Source organism: Caretta caretta, chromosome 1 (genome assembly GCF_965140235.1).
Source record: "Caretta caretta isolate rCarCar2 chromosome 1, rCarCar1.hap1, whole genome shotgun sequence".
Classification (NCBI taxonomy): Eukaryota; Metazoa; Chordata; order Testudines; family Cheloniidae; genus Caretta; species Caretta caretta.
This window is the reverse complement of record NC_134206.1, coordinates 29,792,513-29,812,682: the sequence shown is the minus strand read 5'-3', so window position 1 is coordinate 29,812,682 and position 20,170 is coordinate 29,792,513. Positions and strand designations below refer to the sequence as shown.

The following is a 20,170-nucleotide window of genomic DNA, read 5'->3' as shown; positions in this document are numbered from 1 at the left end:
ATGTGCAATATTATGGAGCAGCTGTAGCTACTCCGAAGTTGCAACTAGCTTCCTCTGTAAAGACTTGATTTCCAACCCAAAATTATATGGGCTGGAAAACTAGAATTGTCAAGTTTGCTCTGAAGGCAAAGGAGAATATTTTGGTTTGGTTTGGTTTGTACAAAGGTTGAAGAAAATTGAAATTATATTTAAGCTAGACGGAGACAAAAACAATAGAAAAAACACCATCTCAAATCAGGACAGTGGTTTTTTTAATGACCTGTAACTCAAACACAGCTTGTTACTCCCCCTTCAAACTCTTCATGTGATTAAATCTACTTAGAAATGCATACACCAATTTAAGTTAATGTATTGTAAAACTAAACAAAGTTGTTATTAACAGTTCCATTCCTAGTAGTTTGTGATCATTCCTGTTCCTAATAGAAGTCAATGAGGATTTTTTGTCATGAGCTAAATAGGAACAGAATTAAGCACTACAGAAGTGACTTTTCCGGGGTACTGAGCATTGACATCAATGAGCACTGTGGATGCTCAGCACTTCTGAACATCAGGTCCCATAGCTGAGAATGATAACGATTAGAACAAACTTCTAAGACATGATGGATTTTTCCATCTCTTCATGTTTTCCGATCAAGACTGGATGCCTTCCAGGAAAATATGCTTTAGTCAAACACAAGTTATTAGGCTCAGTACTGGTGTAACTTGGTGAAATTTAATGTCTTGTAATACAGATCAGACTAGGCAACCTAAGGGTATATTCTGGCTTAATCACTGTGAATTTATAAATAGTTGAGATATGAAACTGGGTGCAGATCCCCAAAAGCATTGACTTCCATAGAAGTTAGGCTCTTAAAAACCTTTGAGAAGCTGGGTTGTGGTCCTTTTACAAGGCTAATTTTGATCCATCTTGTGACATAAAACTAAATAGTAAAACACAACATAAGGGAAAGCTTCATGGTTTCAAATTTTGAGAGTTAAGTATCATTGACAACATGAACTTGTTATGAAAATATTAATAGATCTTACTGCGTGATACAGAAAACATCATATCGCTCTCCTGAAATATTTGTAAAATATGTAATGATTCTTTATATATCTCTTTTATCCACTGATTGCGCTGCACCCCAAAATGTGAAACTGCAGTAGATTTTTACAGTGGCAAGGGCAGTAATAGTCAAATCTTTACTATTTGAAAAATAAATGCAATTCTGTCAATAAAGACGGGGGGGGGGGGCATGACAATGGAGCAGGGGTATGCAAACTTTTTGGCCCACAGCAGGGTGAGAAACTATATGGAGGGCTAGGTAGGGAAGGCTGTACCTCCCCAAACAGCCTGGCCCCCACCCCCTGACTGCCCCCCGACCCATCCAACCCCCCCCACTCCTTGTCCCCTGACCGCCCCCTCCCAGGACCCCCCCGCCCCAAACCGTCCCAACCCTATCCAACCCCCTCCGCTCCCTGTCCCCTGACTGCTCCCCCAACCCTTATCCACACCCCTGCCCCCTGACAGGACCCCCCGGGAATCCCTTGCCCTATCCAACCCCCCCTGCTCCCTATTCCAACTGCCCCAACCCCTATCCACACTCCCGCCCCTAACTGCCCCCCAGGACCTCACCTCCTATCCAACCCCCCCTGTTCCCCATCCCCTGACCCTTCCCCCCCGCCCGAGAACCTCCACCCCATCCAACCGCCCCCTGCTCCCTGTCCCCTGACTGCCTCCTGGGACTCCCTACCCCTTATCCAACCCCCTGCCACCGCCAGCCCCTCCTTACCATGTTGCTCAGAGCAGCAGGAGCTCACAGCCCCGCTGCCCATGCGGCAGGGAAAAAGGGAAAGCAGGGGAGGGGCTCGGAGCTAGCCTCCTGGGCCAGGAGCTCAGTGGCTGGGCAGGATGGTCCCGCGGGCCAGATGTGGCCTGCAGGCCGTAGTTTGCCCACCTCTGCAATAGAGAATACTTGTCAACAGCCTACAACATGGCCCAAACTACTCTTTAAAATGAAAATAAAATCCTCTATCGATTGAAAAAAGTTCCTGTATTCTTTTTGGCATGGGTAACTGAGACACAGGGCTGCATTGCCTTTCCTGTGTGGTGTAAAGTGGGTGTAAAACACTCCCAAAAAGCAACAGTAGCATTTACACCCACTTAGCATTGGTATAAATGATGATACACAGTGCAAGGCGACGGAGAATCATGCCTACATTTTCAAAATGACTTGTCAAAGTCCACAGAGGAAGTTTGTGGTACAGCCAGGGAAAGAACCTCAGGAGGACAGATTTAGGCATAGTCCCCAGTACGACAGGTAGCCAGGTCAGGACCCTGGCCTCCAGTGGTCTCTGATGCAGGCAGAACCACACCCACTACTTTACCCTTCCATCAAGTGAGGCATATTCTGCCTGCGATTCTCATCATGGTACGTGGGCTGATGTGCATAGAGGGCCAACTCAGGGCGCTGCGGCCAACTCAGGGCGCTGCAGCCCCCTGCCCACTGTCTCCTTTAGGTCACCATGCCTCTTCCAGGCCAGACCTGCACGCATCCAGGGTCTTTTTCCACTGCCTGGGCCAGTCAAAGCCATGCTGATCCCCTGCCCCCACTGGGACGTGCTGGGAGGCGGTTGCAATGGGGTCACGTGACCCGGCATGCTGCCTGCCTGTGCCAGCAGCCTGTCCCCCAGCTGAAGCCAAGGGGGTGCAAGGTCTAGTCTTGCTCCCAGGCGCTCTCTCCACCCCGCTCCGCCTTGCCCTGCCCACCCAGTGCCGGTCACAGCCAGGCCAGGAGCCCCCCCAAAGAGCCTCTTCCACCCAGCCCAACACCTCGGGGCCTTTCTGCCTCAGAGGGAAACACTTCCCACCCCGGAAGTGACATCATCCTAAACCTCAACCTCCGTCCCAAGCAGCTGGCACAGGCTGGCAGCATGCCAGGTCACGTGACCCCATGCGACCCGCCTCCCAGCACTTCCGTCAACACAGAGCGGGAGCGAGTGACAGGCGGGACGCGCCAATCAAAGCCTGCGAGGCCGCTGAACTTGAAGGTGGGAGCGTCTGGGTGGTGCGCTGGGGGAGCAACGGCAGCCGGCGCGGGGACTCCTGGGGGGCGCGCGGCCGGAGCCTTTAAATGTGCGTAACGGGGGAGGTGTCCTGGCTGGGCTGCCGCGAGGGAGGAACCCCCCCCCCCCCTTTGGGGGGCACTGGCCTCGCGGGGAGCGCTGACGGTTAAACTGCCCGCCAGCGCTCTGCGCGCCCTGGGGCCGGCGGGGCTGTTAGCCGGGCCGCGGCGATGCGCCGCCCCGCCCAGCACGTCTAGCCGGCGGCATCTCCCTGCCGCGCCGGCCGGGGCGCGGTATTGGAGGCCGCAGGCTGGGCTGGCCTGGCCCCGCCGCCACCTTCCCGCCTGGCTCTCGTCACCGCGGGGGTGGGGTCTGGGAGGGTGTCACGGAAGGCGCGGCCGCCCGGTCTTGGCGTCCGAGCTGCACTCGTCCCCTCGTGACGGCCCTGGGACGGGCAGAGGCGACTGGCCTCGCCTCGGCGCCGCTGCGGCTGGGGCGGGTCCGGCGGCCTGAGCGCGGGGAGCGCTCTCGCCGCGCAGTAGCCGCGGGGCGGGACAGGCGGAGGGGGGACGGTGCTTCCCGCGGTGTATCGGCCGAGGGTGGGCTCAGCGCCCCCATTGCAAAAGCGCTCACCCCAGGGACCGTGCAGTTCCTTGCAGTCCCCGCATCACAGGGCTCCTCTGCTCCGCTGCCTTCTGCCGTGGCCTGGGTTCTTCAGGACTGAATGGCCCTTGCCCTGTTTCACCCCCAGGCAGGGGTCTGAGGAGCTGGAGAGTTGAGAATTTGAAATTAACGAAACTCCCAGACAAAAAGTGACTGTGATGGGTATAATGCAGGGATATCACCATAAGGTTTTCTGAAAGACTGGTCCTACAGACGCCAGAGTTTGCACATCTGCCCTGTGAGAGAAAGGTTTCAGAGTAACAGCCGTGTTAGTCTGTATCCGCAAAAAGAAAAGGAGGCCTTGTGGCACCTTAGAGACTAACCAATTTATTTGAGCGTAAGCTTTCCTGAGCTACAGCTCACTTCATCGGATGCATCATAAGAGTAAAGCATTCTAGTGCTTTGGTTACCAAGGAGATGAGACTTTTTGTTATGGATGGATACCTTTCTCTTGTAGTATTTTCCTGTTACATTCTTTCTACACATGCCCTTCCTCTGAACATCACTAAGGGGCAGAGTTAAGGTTGATTAAACACCTAATTGTACGTTTAAATGTAAAATTTAAATTAAAACTTTCAGATTATGGGATTTTTTCTCACTTTTATTTTCTCTGTTTCTAATGCCTGGTGTGTGGGGTGTTTGGCGGGGGGGAGGTGTATAATTTTTGATAACAATAACATTTTTGTAAGGTATGTCTTACCATGAAATTATTGATGTGAACTCTCGGCCCTTTTGTCTGAGAGCTTCTCCAAGCAATATACCATTAATCATAGGTTTATTAGGTTAATAATGCATACTCTCATACTGTTTTGAATATCTTGGCATCATAGCTACTCTGGTTTTTTGGTAAATATAGTTTGTTTTTTATTATTGCGGTAGCTTTTCAATGGAAACAAAACCAGTTATCAGAAGATATGAAACAAGGAGGAACACAAGAATAGAAGAACCAGCATCCAAATCTCGGGTTGATTGGAGGCGGACTAAAAGAGAGACCATATTGCTTGATAGTGATGATGAACTCACATCTGCTTCAGAAGACGAACGACTCTCATCTACATCAGAAGATGAAGTGGCTGAAAAACAAGAAACTGTACTTAAGGGGTATAATCTTTCAGATCATGAGGAGAAAAGCCATGATGACACAGTCGTAGAGGATGTGGAGGATGAATGCATCACTCCAGGAAAGCGTAAGAGGTCGAGCACATCTGTGATGTATGACAGTGACAGGAGTGATGACAGTGACATCCCTGTTAGAAAAGTATTTGCTAAACGTTATTGCATAATGGATGAAGATGAGTGTTCTCAAGAACAGGAACATCATAAAACCGCTACCACAGAAGAAGACTTGACTAATGGGAAGCAGAAGCGACTAATGAAACTGAAAGAACTCGCAAGACAAAGATCTACCCGGGCATCCAGTAATAGTAAATATTGTGGGGTATGTTTTTACCTCTGAAATTAAATACTTTGTTTTTTCATACATATCACCTCACAGAATTTTACTCTCAAGATAGGTTGGGAGCTCCCCAAAAGTTGCAAGAGCTTCATCCCCTACACTTTCAAGGGACTCATGTTACAACTGTGCAGTAGTACTGTCTCTGATGCCTTTAGTTTTGGTTTCTTTTTCTTTTATTGCCAAGGGCTGAAGAGCTCCTTTTGTTTGTTCTCATAGTCATCCAGAAGACTGTATAGCATTAGAACTCATCTGCCCATCTTCTCCAAATAGTTAAGGATATGTTCCCTTTTTTTTTCTCCCCATAATTTTTTCTATTCTTCTAAAATTCCTTTTCTTTAAAAGGACTTGACAGAGACGTTGGAGGGGGCTGCCAAACCTCCTCAATGGAGGAACATGCTACCTAATTGAGGTAGCTTAGACTTCTAGAGCTAAAAAAAATTGATACAGACAGACACAGGACTAGACATCTATATGAATTACATGTGAAAGTAAATTTTCTTTTGTTTGGACCATTAGTCAATTAAAATCTCCCTTGTTAATTGAACATGCAATAATCAAAGGTCAAAACGTGTGTTTGTGTGGGGGAAGGGGGTATACAAAAAATTGCATATTTTACTAAGCAATGCAAATGTTGAAAATTTCATAGGGGAAGTATTCAAATGATAGTTTGTTTTAAGATGTTTTTAATTTACTTAGGATTCTGATGATGATGATGTGGAAATAATAGAAGAATCATCCTATCATTTACCCCTCACACCAACAGAAAGCAGTGACATTGATGATGACGATGATAGTATGAAAGACTTTATAGTTGAGGATGAGGAAGAATGTGCAGAACATGCTGAGGATGAAAACCAACCACAAGGGAAAGAACTGGCTACATCAAAATTCCAGTTACTGGAATATTACATTCCACGCTGTAAGGTTAAAATAAGCGACAAGTTGATATGAATACTTTGCTTGTAAACCCATGATTTGGTGTTTATTAGAACTTGTCTATATTAGCTCGAAATAGTATGAAAGTGCGTGATAGCTTGAAAGTAGAAAATTAAAATCCAAAAATGCTATAGCTTATTGTAGAGGCATTGTAGCTTCCATACACAATCATTTTATTCCTTTATCTTACTGTTTTATGGTGGGGGGAGGGGTTGGTAAGGTGCTGTACATGTATTTTTAGTTAGATGTGAGGTAAATTATTCAGCCCCTGACGTTAGTTATCAAATTCCCATTGAGACACGAAACTTCTTGCTTCTTGTGGTTACTAAAACTCTTGCTGCGTTCTTCAGAACCAGCCATGTTAACCCTAATGTTCTGGCTGAATTCTGCTGTAGGTAATTGCTATTCTTGGGTAGCTACATGAAGTTCCTCCTGCAGTTTCTCTTGGATACAGTATCCTTTGCTTTCTGTCATTAACTATTCTGTGTTATTGCCATGTGCTGTTCAAGAGAATTTGTGTTACACCGCTGTCTCCAAGGTGTAATCAGCTAGTGGAAGGATATGTGTATATGGGGGGTGTGTGTTTGTGTGTGTATGTGTATATGTGTGTGTGTGTATATATATATATAGAAAGAGAGAGAGGGAGGCTTGTATGGTAAAGTTCTTTGATATTGTTTGGGATGAAAGGCACTGTTTAAATGAAAGATCTTATACAGAAACAGGACTTTGGAAGTTATATTGAACTGAAATTTTGAAAAATTACTTCTAAAAAATGTGTTTATAGTATTTGAGATTAGGTAGCTCTTTATCAAATTTTGCATGAAACTTGTATGGTCTGTATACGAATTTGTTCCTTGAGGCTTTTTTACATTGTTAATTGCTTTATCTGGTTGCATTTTTTCCAGTCTCTCGCTGTGACCATTATGTCCACTTCCAAAGAGTTGTAAAAGCTTTCCTCATAAACACAATTGATGACACTTTTTTGAACTCATTGTATGGTAAGTAACATTACATGGCAGAAAATGTAATGCCAGTGGGGTAAAACATTATGGTATTTATGCATAAGGAAGTCATGTTTGGTAGTTGGTGTGGGTCTGGGCATTAGAATTCCTGGGTTCTGTTCCCAGTTCTGCCACCGACGTGCTTGTGTGCCTTTAGGCAAATCACTTAACCTTTCTCTGCTTCAGTTTACTCCAACTGTGAAGTGCGGAGAATAATCTAAGGGTTTGGCTGTGTAGAGATTTAGGCTTTGTCTACACTATGCACCTTTTAGCGACCTAGTCGTGCTGCTAAAAGGCATGCAGTGTGGCCGCTGTTTGTTGGCGGGAGAGTGATCCTGCTGACCAAGCGTTGTTCACACCAGCACTTTTTGTACACAAAACTTTTGTCTTTCGGGGGTGTGGGGTGTTTTTTTTTTTTTTTTTAACCTCTGAACGACAAAGTTTTGTTCAGTTGTCAGTGTAGACAAAGCCTCTGGGTGGGATCCACGAGAGGACTTAGCCCTGGTCTACACTACAGAATTACTTGGGTATAACTACGTCACTCGGGGCATGAATAATCCATGTCCCCAAGCAACGTAGTTGTACTGACCTAAGCGCTGGTGTAGACAGTGCTATGTCAGCAGGTGAGCTTCTCCTGCCAGCATAGCTACCACCTTGCACAGAGGTGGGTGAACTAAACCGACAGGAGAGCTCTCCCATTGGCTTAAAGTGTCTTAATTAAAGCATTACAGTGGCACAGCTGCATTGAAGTGTAGATCTGCCCATAGGTGCCATGATGCTCATGTTTACAATGCCTAACTTTTAGGGTCCCACACAAGACTTAAATGGACCAATATCTGTCTTTCCCCATTTGTGAATTGCCCTTGCGCTTACGCTGGGAGATAGGTGTCTAGAAGCTTAGAGGGAGGTAGCAGTGTACATGCTCAGAGGGGGAAACATGGGCACCTAGGGAAAACATAGACACCGATTGAGTTTAGGTTCCTGCAGGATTTGGTGGAGCTTTGTGCATCACAGTGGAGCCAGGGTGTGAAAGTACGCAACAGGCTAATGCACTGTACAAAGTCACTGTGTGAACAAACCCTAAAAAGAGTGCTGTAGTGCTTAATTCTTTAAGATTTGGAAAGTACTTTGAAATCTGGATGAGTTCCTCTCTGTATCAGGGATTTGTCCTTTGATGCGGCTGATATGAGGCTTGATTAATAAAGAATTATATTAAATATGATTAATGCCACTCAACATGGATTTATGGGAAATAGTTCGTGCCAAACTAACTTGACATCTTTTTTGGATAAGATTACAAGTTTGGTTGGTCAGAGTAATACTGTTTGTAATATACTTCTGTAAGGTGTTTTGACTTGATACCTGAGTGCATGACATTTTGATTACAAAGCTAGAACAATATAAAATTAACATGGCACACATTAAATGGATTAAAAACTGCTTCAAAATGTAATTATAAATAGGGAATCATCATCGAGTACATGTACTGTAGGATCCCGTAGAGGTTAGTTCTTGGCCTTGTGCTATTTAAGATTTGTATCAATGATCTGGAAGAAAACACAAAATCACTGATCCAGTTTGCGGTTGACACAAAACTGGAGGAGTGGTAAATAACAGAGGACAGATCACTGATACAGAGCAATCTGGATCGCTCGGTAAGCTAGGTGCAAGCAAACAATATGGACTTTAATATGGCTAAATGTGAGTCTCTTTAGTTTAACAAAGAAAAAGTTAAGGGTAACTTGACTACGATCTGCCTGAGGAACACATTTAATAATTGGCTCTTCAATTTAGTAGAGAAAGGTATAACATGATCAAATGAAGACTGGAATTAAGATGCAAATTTTTAACTGAGAGTAATTAACCATTGGAACAGTTTACATCACTGGCCACTTTTAAATCAAAATGGGATGTTTTTGTAAAAGATATGCTCAGGGAATTACTTTGGGGAAGGTCTGTGGTCTGTGCTATACAGTAGGTCAAACTGGATGATCACAGTGGTCCCTTTTGGCCTTGGAATCTATGAATCTTTGAATTACTCTATATTTGTCACGTGCAATATCTTCCAAAGAGGACTTATAAGTAAATCTATTAATTAGTTTGAGTTAAAAATATTTTTTAAATGATCCATTTTAGCACAGTGTGTCACTTTGTCCTGAACTAACAGGCACTATTTCTTCAAACTTTCCACATAGTTAAAAATTACTGAAATTTTGCACATATGCTATGTTTGAGGAAATTAGTTGTAATTAAGATAATTAGGTATAACAATCAGTAAAGATATGATTATATAGACCAGTGGTATCCAACTTTAATTTGTTCTGTGATGTTATCATTGAGCAAGAGAATTGGATGGGGGGGAAACCTATGTGTTTTAAAAATCCATTGTAATTTAATCTGTGACCACAGATAGAATAATGATTAGTGCATTTTAGTATGCTATCGCTAAGAATGGAAAGTTGAGATTGTTTATATGCTTAATGTATTTGAACTTCTTTATGTAATATTTTGATTTCCTTGGTTTGTAATAAATGTTTTGGGTTTAATTACAATACTGTAATGTTACTATCATGTACTCCCAACCCTAACTCCCTCTTCACATAGCTTTTTGTCTAGGAATTAACTTAAAGGATCTGTATAAATATCGTTCATTAAGCAATTACATTACAAACATTGTAGGGAAAAGGACAGGAGCATCTGTTTTTTCAGACTTTTGATAAGTGTGAGTGGTTATATTTTGAGATTAACTGTTCTCAGATTGTGATCTTTGATTCAGCAGTTATTCATATTTTGAGTTTTTATTTCTATTCTACTTTTTATTATTGTGTAGCACCTGCTGTGGACAGGTGTCTTTATGAATATACCAAAGTTAATTTTAATGATTTGTGTAGCTTTCATGTACAACAGATTTTATTGTAAATATCCCTAATAATCATTGAGGTTACTGTTCTTCAATCAGTAAATAATTATATGGATGCTTTTCAGTGTGTAGACTCATCTCCCTGAAGATTTTGTGGCTGGAAGAAACACATACATTCACTGAACATCATATATTGTATTATAGTGACTCTTTCTTTGAACAGATGGAACAAGGCAAAAGAGATACGCACAAGAAATTCTAACCTCACTCCATTATTTGGATGATCGCTTTATTCAACCTCGTCTTGAAAACTTAATCTCTAGAAGTCGCTGGAAAGAACGATATAAGGTATAGCTTCTGTATTGGTCAATAAAGTGGCTCCAGGTGTCAAAAAAAAATGTTCATACACTCTACTCCTAACTGAAAATACAAATCCTAATAACTATTTGTCTTTCCATATTTTGGGGCATGATCTTGCCCCTTAGTATTCAGGCATTACTGTACACTTTAAACTGCTGTGATTCTCGCACGTGTGTCCAGTAGCTAGTTGCACAAACTGCATGATAATACACATCTGAATGTTGAGGGGTAGTGTGTAAATAAATCATGGCTACTTCCCTGTATTTCTAGCTAGATTCTGCCCTGAAAGATGTATTAACACTTGTCCCACTGACTTTGGTAGATGCCCCACACATGCACTTCAAAGAGCATCCTTTGACAGTTGGTTGTACTGTCACAATAAATTTTTGTAGATTTCTTTTAAAGAAACACACCAGTACAAAAATATATCTTCCAAGAAATTCAAAATATAGTTCATACAACTTGGAATATGAAATCAGTGTGAAATAATTCCGTCTCATGCATGTGAATGAGGAGAATAATCGAAATAAGATCAAATAAAATGAAATAAATGGAAATATGAATGAGGTTGATTAGTGCCGCAAAGACAACTGGAGATGAGAGTACTCAGCAGCTCACGTAGTCAAGAGTTTTTGCCTTGGTTTAGGGGATATCCTGTTAAAGAGTTTTGTGTAATATATCTTTGTAGGAACGAGTGGATTGTTACCCTGACGTCCGCATAGTAATGAAGACTCCAATAAATAGATCCTGTCAAGCTTGTGAACTGCATCGGTACTGTAAATTTGACGTGGTGTTGTCCGGAAAGCTGTACAACTATAGAACTTTGGAAACAGATGACTTTATGTTGCATGACAAACAGGTAATTTTTTTAAGTTCTTCTGTGTTCTTGGTTGGTGCTTTGTACGTTTCAGATGGTGAAACACTGAGATGATCCCATCATCATAACTAATCCCCCAGGGTGGTGTGCATGGGGTTGGTTTTGTTTTTTTTAAGTTGCCCTGAATTCAGATGTCTGAATCTTTATTCACCATCAGTCTTCACATTACTGGAGCTACAACCTTGGAAGAACCTTGGGTAGAGGGAAGCAAGTAATTATTGATTAACCAGTGCCTGGTGAAAATACTATACATTTCCACCATAAAATGGAAAATTAATATTAAATTTCATGCATGATCTCAGGTTTATCTATACCTTCTTCTATGAAGTCTACTCCAAAAATACTGTTCTACAGAAAATCAATATTTCTTTTAGAAGCATAGTTAGTAATTGCTCTTAGATTACCTAAATCTGATTTTATAGGGAACTTCTTGAATTTTATTAATCCATACCTTTCACAGTTTCTTGAACAAATTTTCAACACTATTTTAGCATTATTTGTAAATTCCAAAACTTGATGCTTTTCATCTAAAATTCATATTTGAAATCACTTATCCTAAAGCTCTAGACACTTGCATAGATATTTAAAAATAAAGAAATTAATCCCGTTCAGCTAGTTAACCTATCCAGACTTACTCCAATCCACAAAATTTAAATCAAATAACCAGTTAGACCATAACTTGCAGCTCACTGAAAACCCGGACAGGACAGCACTAAATCCTAATGACCTGTGAGGACAAAGTCAGTGTAGTGTGTGTTACGATCCAATCGTAAATCTTGTATTGCTGCCTTAGGGAAGCACATGGGTCTCCAAGGGCAGATATCAAAACCCCCACCTAAACTCAAGGAGGTAATGAATTATCCAAGACAAGGATGTAATCTCCACTCCTGGTTTAAGATCAGAAAAATGTCAGTAAAAAGTGAAATGGTTCCAGGGTTAACTGCACTTCTGCCCCCTTTGTCATCTGCTCAAGGGTGCCTCTTTATGTCTTGGGACTCCAGCCATCACTCCTCAGTGGGTGATACCCCTTTAGGTCTGGGCCTCAAAACCAGGGATTTAGGCTTTCAGTCCTCCTGCAGTTCACTGTGATTGTCCCAGCACATCTGAGCTGAATCCAGTTCACGCAGTTCACGCTCTCAATGACCAGCCAGCTATCACAGACACAGTGTGCTTATTTTTAGGACAAAAGCATTACAGAGTTATCATACCAAAAAAATAAACAGTCTATATGCATAATAAGCTTACAAGGTGTTACCTATCTTCCACATGGAAACCCTAGTAAGTTTCCAGTGCTTCAAACCCATTCAGCAGGGTTTTCCCCCCTTGGTTACAATTACATGTCAGTTTGAGGGATACTCAGCCAGTTCAGGCTGACCCTTTGTATCCAAACTCTGTCTCCTGGGCCTGTTGAGCCAAGTCTTAGTCAATATATGCAATTCATTTGTTCTTCTCTGGAGTTGTTTACCTATCATGGGATGTTTAATAATCACCTGCTACTGACTTTAGTTCCTGGATGAAGCTCGGTAACCCTCCCTCCTATAGCTAGAATACAATCCCTAGCTCACAAAGATACGGAGACAAAACTTGGACTAATCTTTGGACCCACAGCATATGGCACATCTCAGTAGAATAATCTTTTGAAGTTTCCACACTTCCCAGGTCTTGCATGTGTTACCAAACAGAATCTTCTTTGTTGGGGCACCTCTTGGATGGCCTGTTATCCCACTTAAGAGCACAGGCCATTTTAAAACTTGGAACAGAGATACAATGTCATACTGAATTTATAGAGTTACTTTCATTACAGTTCATCTTTTCAGTTTGGGTTGGACTATTCAATATCAAAAAACTGGAGCTTAGTTTTTCTTTTTTTTAACACGTAACCATCATAGTGTACCCTGACCTGCAAAAATGCATCTTTTGGGGGAATGAGGACAAAGTACAGTCTATTCAGAAGCCACGAAACAAACCAGGGAATGTTACATTACCCTAGATTTGCCCCATTTTTCTATTGTAAACAGCAGTGGCTCCTTGGAAGCTGCCCACACTACCTCCTTACTCCTATGGTGATCCATAATCCAGCCAGTATTGGGTGCTGCTCACTAGTACAGTGCTGGAGGTTTATCTGCAGCCTGTTGACCCAAATGTCCCGTCTTTGCTCTCGTGGCACTTAACTCAACTGCAAGAGGACAGTGTAATGCTAAACTGGCACTTCAGGAAAATAACTGAGTGAAGGAAAAGTCAGTGCAGCCTCAGTGGATCAGAATGAATGGTATTATGTAATTTGGGCTTTTTAAAAACTATAGAAAAGCACCAGAGAGAGAGGATGAAAACTTCACTTCGGCCCTTTCTTCTGCACCTCAGCACACCTCCTTTTAGTTGTAACAAGTACAGGGGTTTTTTTTCCCTCTGATCTCTGGATTTTTTTCTCTTCATACCTACTGGGTGTGGTTGCTATTTTACTTAGGTTTCCAGTGACTGTTTTTGTGCATAGCCTTTTTCTTTCCTATCCTCTCCTTGGTTAGGCCAAGATGTCGCATGTAGTTCAGCATTATAGATGTGAGTCCTTTGCTTTGCTGCCATGTGCCCTATTATCTGGACCATGTCTTCTGCTTGCCAACGTGGTAGTAACATTGTTTATATTAAGAGCAAACATAACAGTTGTGGTGTGCCTTTTTCTCATTCTTCTCTTTTGTGGTCAAGTCACTCTGTGCATTCCACATCAGCAGGCATAACAAGTTTGGCTAGTAGAGCCACCTAACACAGACAAATGAAGCATTAGGAAAAAGTCAGTGGGATATCTGAAATTAACATTAGAATGAATGCAATATATAGACTTTTTCCAAGGCTGAGTTCTAAAGAAGATTTTGGTAACTTTAACAAAATCTTTCTTGCTTAAAAAAAGTGAAATGTTTTCAGATATAAAGTGTAGACCAGGGGTAGGCAACCTGTGGCACGCATGCCAAAGGCAGCATGCGAGCTGATTTTCAGTGGCACTCACACTGCCAGGGTCCCGGCCACCGGTCCCGGGGACTCTGCTGCCGGCCTGGGGTACCGGCCGCCGACCCCACTTAGCCCATTGCTAGTGCTGGGTCCTGGCCACCGGTCCAGGGGGCTCTGCTGCCGGCCTGGGGTCCTGGCCACTGGCCCGGGAATCTGCAGCCGACCTCAGCTGTGGTCCACTGGCCCCAGCCTGGGGTAGTGAGGGGTGCAGACAGGGGCAAGAGGGGGCACAGCTCAGCACCCCCACCTTAAAAATTGTTCCAGCACCACTGTACTGGAATATTTTTAAGTCCTGATTTGCTGCTTACATCACTATCACGCCACGTGGAACAGCGCATTGCATTTGACGTTGAGATCAGAATGTACATGCAAGAACTGGAATCAGAATTTTCTGACAGATTTCAAGATTTCCAGCGATTTGGTCCTATGCTTTCTTTTCTAATTAAACCTGAAAAGTTCAACAAAAGCTACTGGGATTTGTCTGTATTTCAGTGGATGGGTGTTGAAGATTTCAAAATGTAGCTCATTCAGTTAAAAAGCTCAGAATTGTGGGCATCAAAGTTTGGAGCTCTGCAGAGTTCACTTGAAGCTACCGAGAGAGATCATGGGGCCTCTATTCTGATCTGCTGGATGTCCCTGCTAGTGAAATTTAACTGTTTGAAGAAAATTGCGTTTGCAATGCTTTCAGCATTTGTATCCACATACCTGTGTGAAGAGGTATTTTCACACATGAAATCTGTCATATGTCCCTCTCAGAGCCGGTTAACAACTAATCACTCAGAAGCCTGTGTGCATCTTAAAATATCCAAAGACATGCCAGACATTGGAAAACTCAGCAAGGAAAAGCAAGGGCAAGGATCACACTACACTGATAAGATCTGCATTTTAATTTTAAAAGAAGCTTCTGAAACATTTTAAAAACCTTATTTACTTTACGTACAACAATAGTTTAGTTATATATTATCGACTTCTAGAAAGAGACCTTCTAAAAACGTTAAAATTTATTACTGGCACACAAAACCTTAAATTAGAGTGAATAGATGAAGAGTTGGCACACCACTTCTGAAAGGTTGCTGATCCCTGGTGTAGACTGTAATATTAAAATTGTACCATATTGGGAAAACTTCAAGGTAAAATGAAAAAATTAAAGGATTTTGAATTAGTTAATACAAAAATAATATGCTGAATTCAGCAAGGTGGATAGAGAATACAGGGACATTCAATACACATTCTCAACTGCCCCTAAATATCCATAATCCAGCTCTTGATTGTTGGGCATTCTGGGATGGTACAGCAAGTGAAGATGGATTACCCAGGTTTCCAGTGATTTTTACAGCATTCTTTGAGGCATAAAGGTTGAAGCCATCAAATGCAACACTTATAGCTGTGCATCACAGAGGCTTCCCAGATATAAAATAGTGATGAGTGTGGAATACAAGGGTTCAAGTTCCAACAGTGCTGCTAACTTAGTCTCCATACATGCACTGCACAATTTGTGGTTATGTTTAAAACCAGTATTTTGTCAAACTGTTCTATGGGCTTTAGCAAGAGGAAGAAGTTAACATGCATGTATGGATTTGGTGCATCTCTGGCGATTTTTTTCATTTCCTGAATGTCCAAAATGGTTGTGCATTCTTAGTGTGACTCTGATATAGCTTTTGATTTTTAGGCTTTTGAGCTTTTATTCTTAATAAATCCAGACTTTATTTCATACAATTTTAATATGAATGTTGAAATGGCTACATCTTATGACTCCAGCAGGTAGTAAGTATAAACCAGAAAGGATTTAATCAGTTTTCCTCCAAACATCAGTGTAAGCATTGCAGGGGATTTTGTAACAGAGTTGCTCAGGTGGATTCACTGGCAGCATTTCACTTTTCCTGCACAGCTGTGAATAGTGGTTCTTGAGGAACAGGGGCAGATGGAACTGCAGTTGCACTGAATCACCAGTCATTGCCCCTGTAGGGTTGGGGTGCAAAGAATGTGGGGGGCTACATTGCTTATAAAATAGTCAATCATATAGTATCAAAGGCTGTTTAGTTCATTATTTCAAAATACTAAACTGATTTAGCCATGCATTGTATTGTCGAGATCATTGCTTCACGTTAATTTATCTTAGATAACCAAGTTTGTTCACTTTTATATAGGTTTTGAAGGTTGGCAGCGTGTGTGCAAATCGTACAAGGGTTTATCATAATCTGAAACATTTTAAATACAAGTTGTATCAGCGCTGCTGCTCGGTTACAGGGGTGGAGGGCATTCAGGATGAGCCAGTCAAAGACACAGTCGACAGGCTTTTCAGCCAATTGGAAGAGAATGGCTGGATTCAGGAGGTATGATGGAATCTGTCATTGAGTTAATTCCTTTGTATCAAAGGGGGTGGTGACAGCAATGCTAAATAAAATGTTTGTGCTTTAACTAAGCAATAAGTTGTAAGAAGTAGTGCGTTTGTGATTGACTGTAGTTCATTCAAGATGGTAAAAAGTAGACATCAGCCATGCAAGACTTGTAATAACTTCCCATAAAGTGCAGTTCTGCTCTGAAAAGTGACTCAGAAATAGTACCTACTTACAGAACAAAGCTGCTCCCTGCAAATAATCAGTCTTATTTTAGTCACAAAAGTAAGTGAGTACCTTACTGATTTTTTTTTTTACTCTTTTTAGCAGTGCTGGACAGGTAAGATGAGGGAGCTGGATTCTATTCCACAGCACCAGCAAAATAATTTATTTGGTTCCAATTATAGTTAAAGATTCTGAGTTTGCACAGGTTTATTTCAAAGCATGATATGAAGGAAACAGCATTACACAAGTGTAACTGAGAATGTTAAAAGTTCTACAGGCCAAATTCCAGTGACAATATGTGAGTTTGACTATTGGGGAAAGGCCCAGTAACTTGACCGAAAGGAGGGAAATCCTTAAACTAAAGGGGGGGGGGGGGAGTGTAAATCAAAGGAGGGATTTGCTTGGGCCATTTAAAATACTTCCAGCTTATATACTAGTCTGATAGACTTTCATCCGCTGGATTTCAGATTCAAACTTCCAAGCAAATTCTTCTTTGGCCATTTTATTCTCCTCCATTTAAAAATGTGACTTTCAGGCCACCTCTCTCTTGGAATGGACCCATTTTTGCTTGTCTGTAAATGGACACCTTCCAATAGAAATAGGGCCCTTTTTAAAATGAGTTTTTAAAGCATGAATATTTTTGGCAAAATGAGCCCATATTAATGTCCTAACAAAATGCATAATGTAACATTATTAATAACAAAATAATAAAAATATATTAATATGTATGTGCTGCTGCAGTAGTCGGTCCATGTGCTACATGTTACAATACTGGGGTCTTAGTTAAAAGTGTAAAAAATAAAAAGGTTGAGTAAGTGGTGCAACTACACCTAGATGGTGAGATGTATTTCATGGGTAAGCCTCCAGTGTTTCTGTATCAGGATCAGTCTTTCTTAATTATTTTGATTTCTTAAAACTTCATGAAACACTATAGGACAAATTACCTGAGTAGAGCCAGGCTTACCAAATAGGCTTTGGTTCTCTCTGCTTCTGAATCAGTGCTGCTGCTTTTGTTTATGCATTAAGCTTGGCACAACAAGCAATGTATTTACTTCATTCAGTTGCTGTATTTGATGAATTGACATAGTTTTTATTTTATATGCAGAGATATGATCATCTGGAAGAATATATGAATGATGCAGATTACTTCCAAGAAGAGAAAATGGACTGAGTGGTCATGCATCTCTTTGAAAGAAGCTTTATAAAAATCTCTTAACTATGATATCCACCTGTCCACAAAAAAATCTCCAAATGCTTTTCAGGATGTTTTCTTATGCTGCATTGTATTTAAGTCTGTAGCTGTGCCTGTAAATTGCCATATATATGAAAAGAAAAACAGCATATTCTTTTATACCCCTTAATTTTAAATGTAAAAATAGTGATTTAAAGATGTTTTATGAAGTAAACAGCCTTCTGTTATGCATAGGTCACTTGAACTTTCCTTTGTGGTTAAAAAGACTAGCATCCAAGTCCCTATGTATTCATGAAATAATACTTCTGTGTATTGATGACCAGCTCCATGGCAGAGTACTTGAGAGATGGTAAGCCCCAATTAACCCTTTTTGGGGTAGGAATACTTTAATAGACAGTATAAATTTTGTCCCATCACATCCCTGTAAACTTGAAATATGAGCAGTAACCAGTTAGCATGGTAATAGTGAGGCTGAAACATAACTAGACACATTCATTGTTAATCCAGTGTCAAAACCACCTTCACTTCCCATCTCTGGAGACCTAGAATACTGCAATTTGCATCTAGCTATAGCGGCTGATGTGAAAGTGGCTATATGTAGTATAGACGGCACAATAGCTACTACCATGTACAGAAAGATAGGTGGATAATTCCTGTAAAACTAACTAATAACAAGTAATCGCCTGGCTAACAGGTGGGAAGGTGTGCAAAACCTTGTTTGTATTAGGTCTACTAACGTGTGTGGTAGGGTGTAGTTCCTCTCTGGGACATGTAAAACCCTAACCCAACTTTCTTCTGGCTCTTCAGAGATATAAGAAGAGTTAAGTGATGTGGTGCACATTAACCCCTTGGCCCACTTGCTGCACATAAAAGCAAGCAGGCAGTGGCAGTGCAAAGAGACTAGTGACTAGAGGAAAGGTAAATGCTACTCTTTTTTGATTGAGTTGTGGAAGAGGATAACTACTTCAAACTGTTCTTACCTCCTGGGAAAGTAAAAGACATTTTTTGTTGTTGAGCCATTTGTTTATACCCTATGCAGGAACAGATACTCAAGTGAATGTTGTTCTTGGGGTGTAGTCTGATCATACCTATGAAGAGAATCTACACTCTAACAGTGCTATATATTCGGTATTCTAATACTGCTGTAGTCATACATGCTTGTCACCCTGGGAATGGTGGTTTTATGGCTGAGCATGTTGCAAGGATGGTCTGAGGTTAAAATTATTTTTTGTAACTCAACACTGTAAAATTAATCCATATTTAAGTACGTGATCTACTCACAGGCAGTATCCCAGCATTGATACATTTCAATACATAGGTCCCAGTGTGTCTTCATGCCACTAACTGCGTATTGTCAGAATAAAATATGTATGCCAAATATGTCGCTGCAGTAATCACCCTCCAGAATACCTCTGGTAGATAACCAATTGCCCTGCTTTCCCATGCTAGCACTTGTATATGATCCCATAAGGCGTTTGGCAAACGTATGAGTTAACTATGCTTTCTGCAGTGATGACTTGCTTCCCTCCCCCCTTTTTTTCATTGCTGTTTGGGGCCTGATGCAAAGCCTGTCAGAGTCAAGGGACAGACACCTATATTCTTCAGTGGATTTTGGATCAGGCTCTTGAGGAAAATCCTACTAGACTTGGCCCTGATCACATCACTTTTTAGGAAGACCAGGCCTCTTGTACAGGGCACCAGAAGAAGAACAAGCTGTGTGCCATGTTACACACAACCTTGTCAAATGCACACCATGCACCAGTTATGATTGTGCCCTAGGTTTTCATAGTTAACACTTGAGGGTGAAATTATTACAGTACCACTTTGTTACATACTACTTTTCCTTCCGTGCAACTTTTTTTTTTGTTGACATTTCTAATAGGCTTCATCTTTGCAGATGAATACAGTTCTGCTACAAGACGTCTGTATGTTTAACCTCCTTTGCAAAAGTGGGCAGCAATAACTGATTTTTCCACCGCATATTTTGTTAGCAGTCAAGAGGTTTTCTTATCTCTCTAACATTTACCATGCTTAAGTTTACACTGCTCATGTATAAAAGCCTTGAGCACATCATTGTTAAGAAGAACAACTGTGGAAAGCGGCTTTGAAACAGATGTAGTTTTGTACTGCGTAATGGAAGTTATCTCCTGCCACCTATTCAGTTAAACTACACTGACAAAATAGGGGATGCATTTTAATAAAAATGAATGTGCTTTGTA

The 20,170-nt window shown here is 41.7% G+C and overlaps 1 protein-coding gene across 3 annotated transcripts; it reads left to right on the top strand.

Annotated features, from left to right (window-relative positions):
• The first annotated feature begins 2,901 nt into the window (after positions 1–2,901).
• CCDC82 (coiled-coil domain containing 82) lies at positions 2,902–20,170 on the top strand. Of its 3 annotated transcripts, none has more exons than XM_048843921.2 (8): positions 2,902–3,030; positions 4,588–5,146; positions 5,861–6,083; positions 7,006–7,098; positions 10,185–10,309; positions 11,010–11,180; positions 16,346–16,531; positions 17,865–20,170. In XM_048843921.2, exons 2-8 carry the CDS (start codon positions 4,595–4,597, stop codon positions 17,928–17,930), a joined length of 1,416 nt encoding a protein of 471 aa, XP_048699878.2. In that variant the 5' UTR covers positions 2,902–3,030; positions 4,588–4,594; the 3' UTR covers positions 17,931–20,170. The 3 variants fall into 3 exon arrangements, with proteins under 3 accessions (XP_048699878.2, XP_048699869.2, XP_048699860.2); XM_048843912.2 differs by having other exon boundaries at positions 3,027–3,115; XM_048843903.2 differs by lacking the exon at positions 2,902–3,030 and adding an exon at positions 3,690–4,250.

What these genes read in the sequence shown, in the direction of transcription:
- CCDC82 (XM_048843921.2), top strand. Translation starts at nt 4,595, where the DNA reads ATGGAAACAAAACCAGTTATCAGAAGATATGAAACAAGGAGGAACACA. An exon ending in GTAATAGTAAATATTGTGGG is followed by an intron (nt 5,147 to 5,860) that starts GTATGTTTTTAC and finishes TAATTTACTTAG; the next exon opens with GATTCTGATGATGATGATGT. An exon ending in TTATGTTGCATGACAAACAG is followed by an intron (nt 11,181 to 16,345) that starts GTAATTTTTTTA and finishes ACTTTTATATAG; the next exon opens with GTTTTGAAGGTTGGCAGCGT.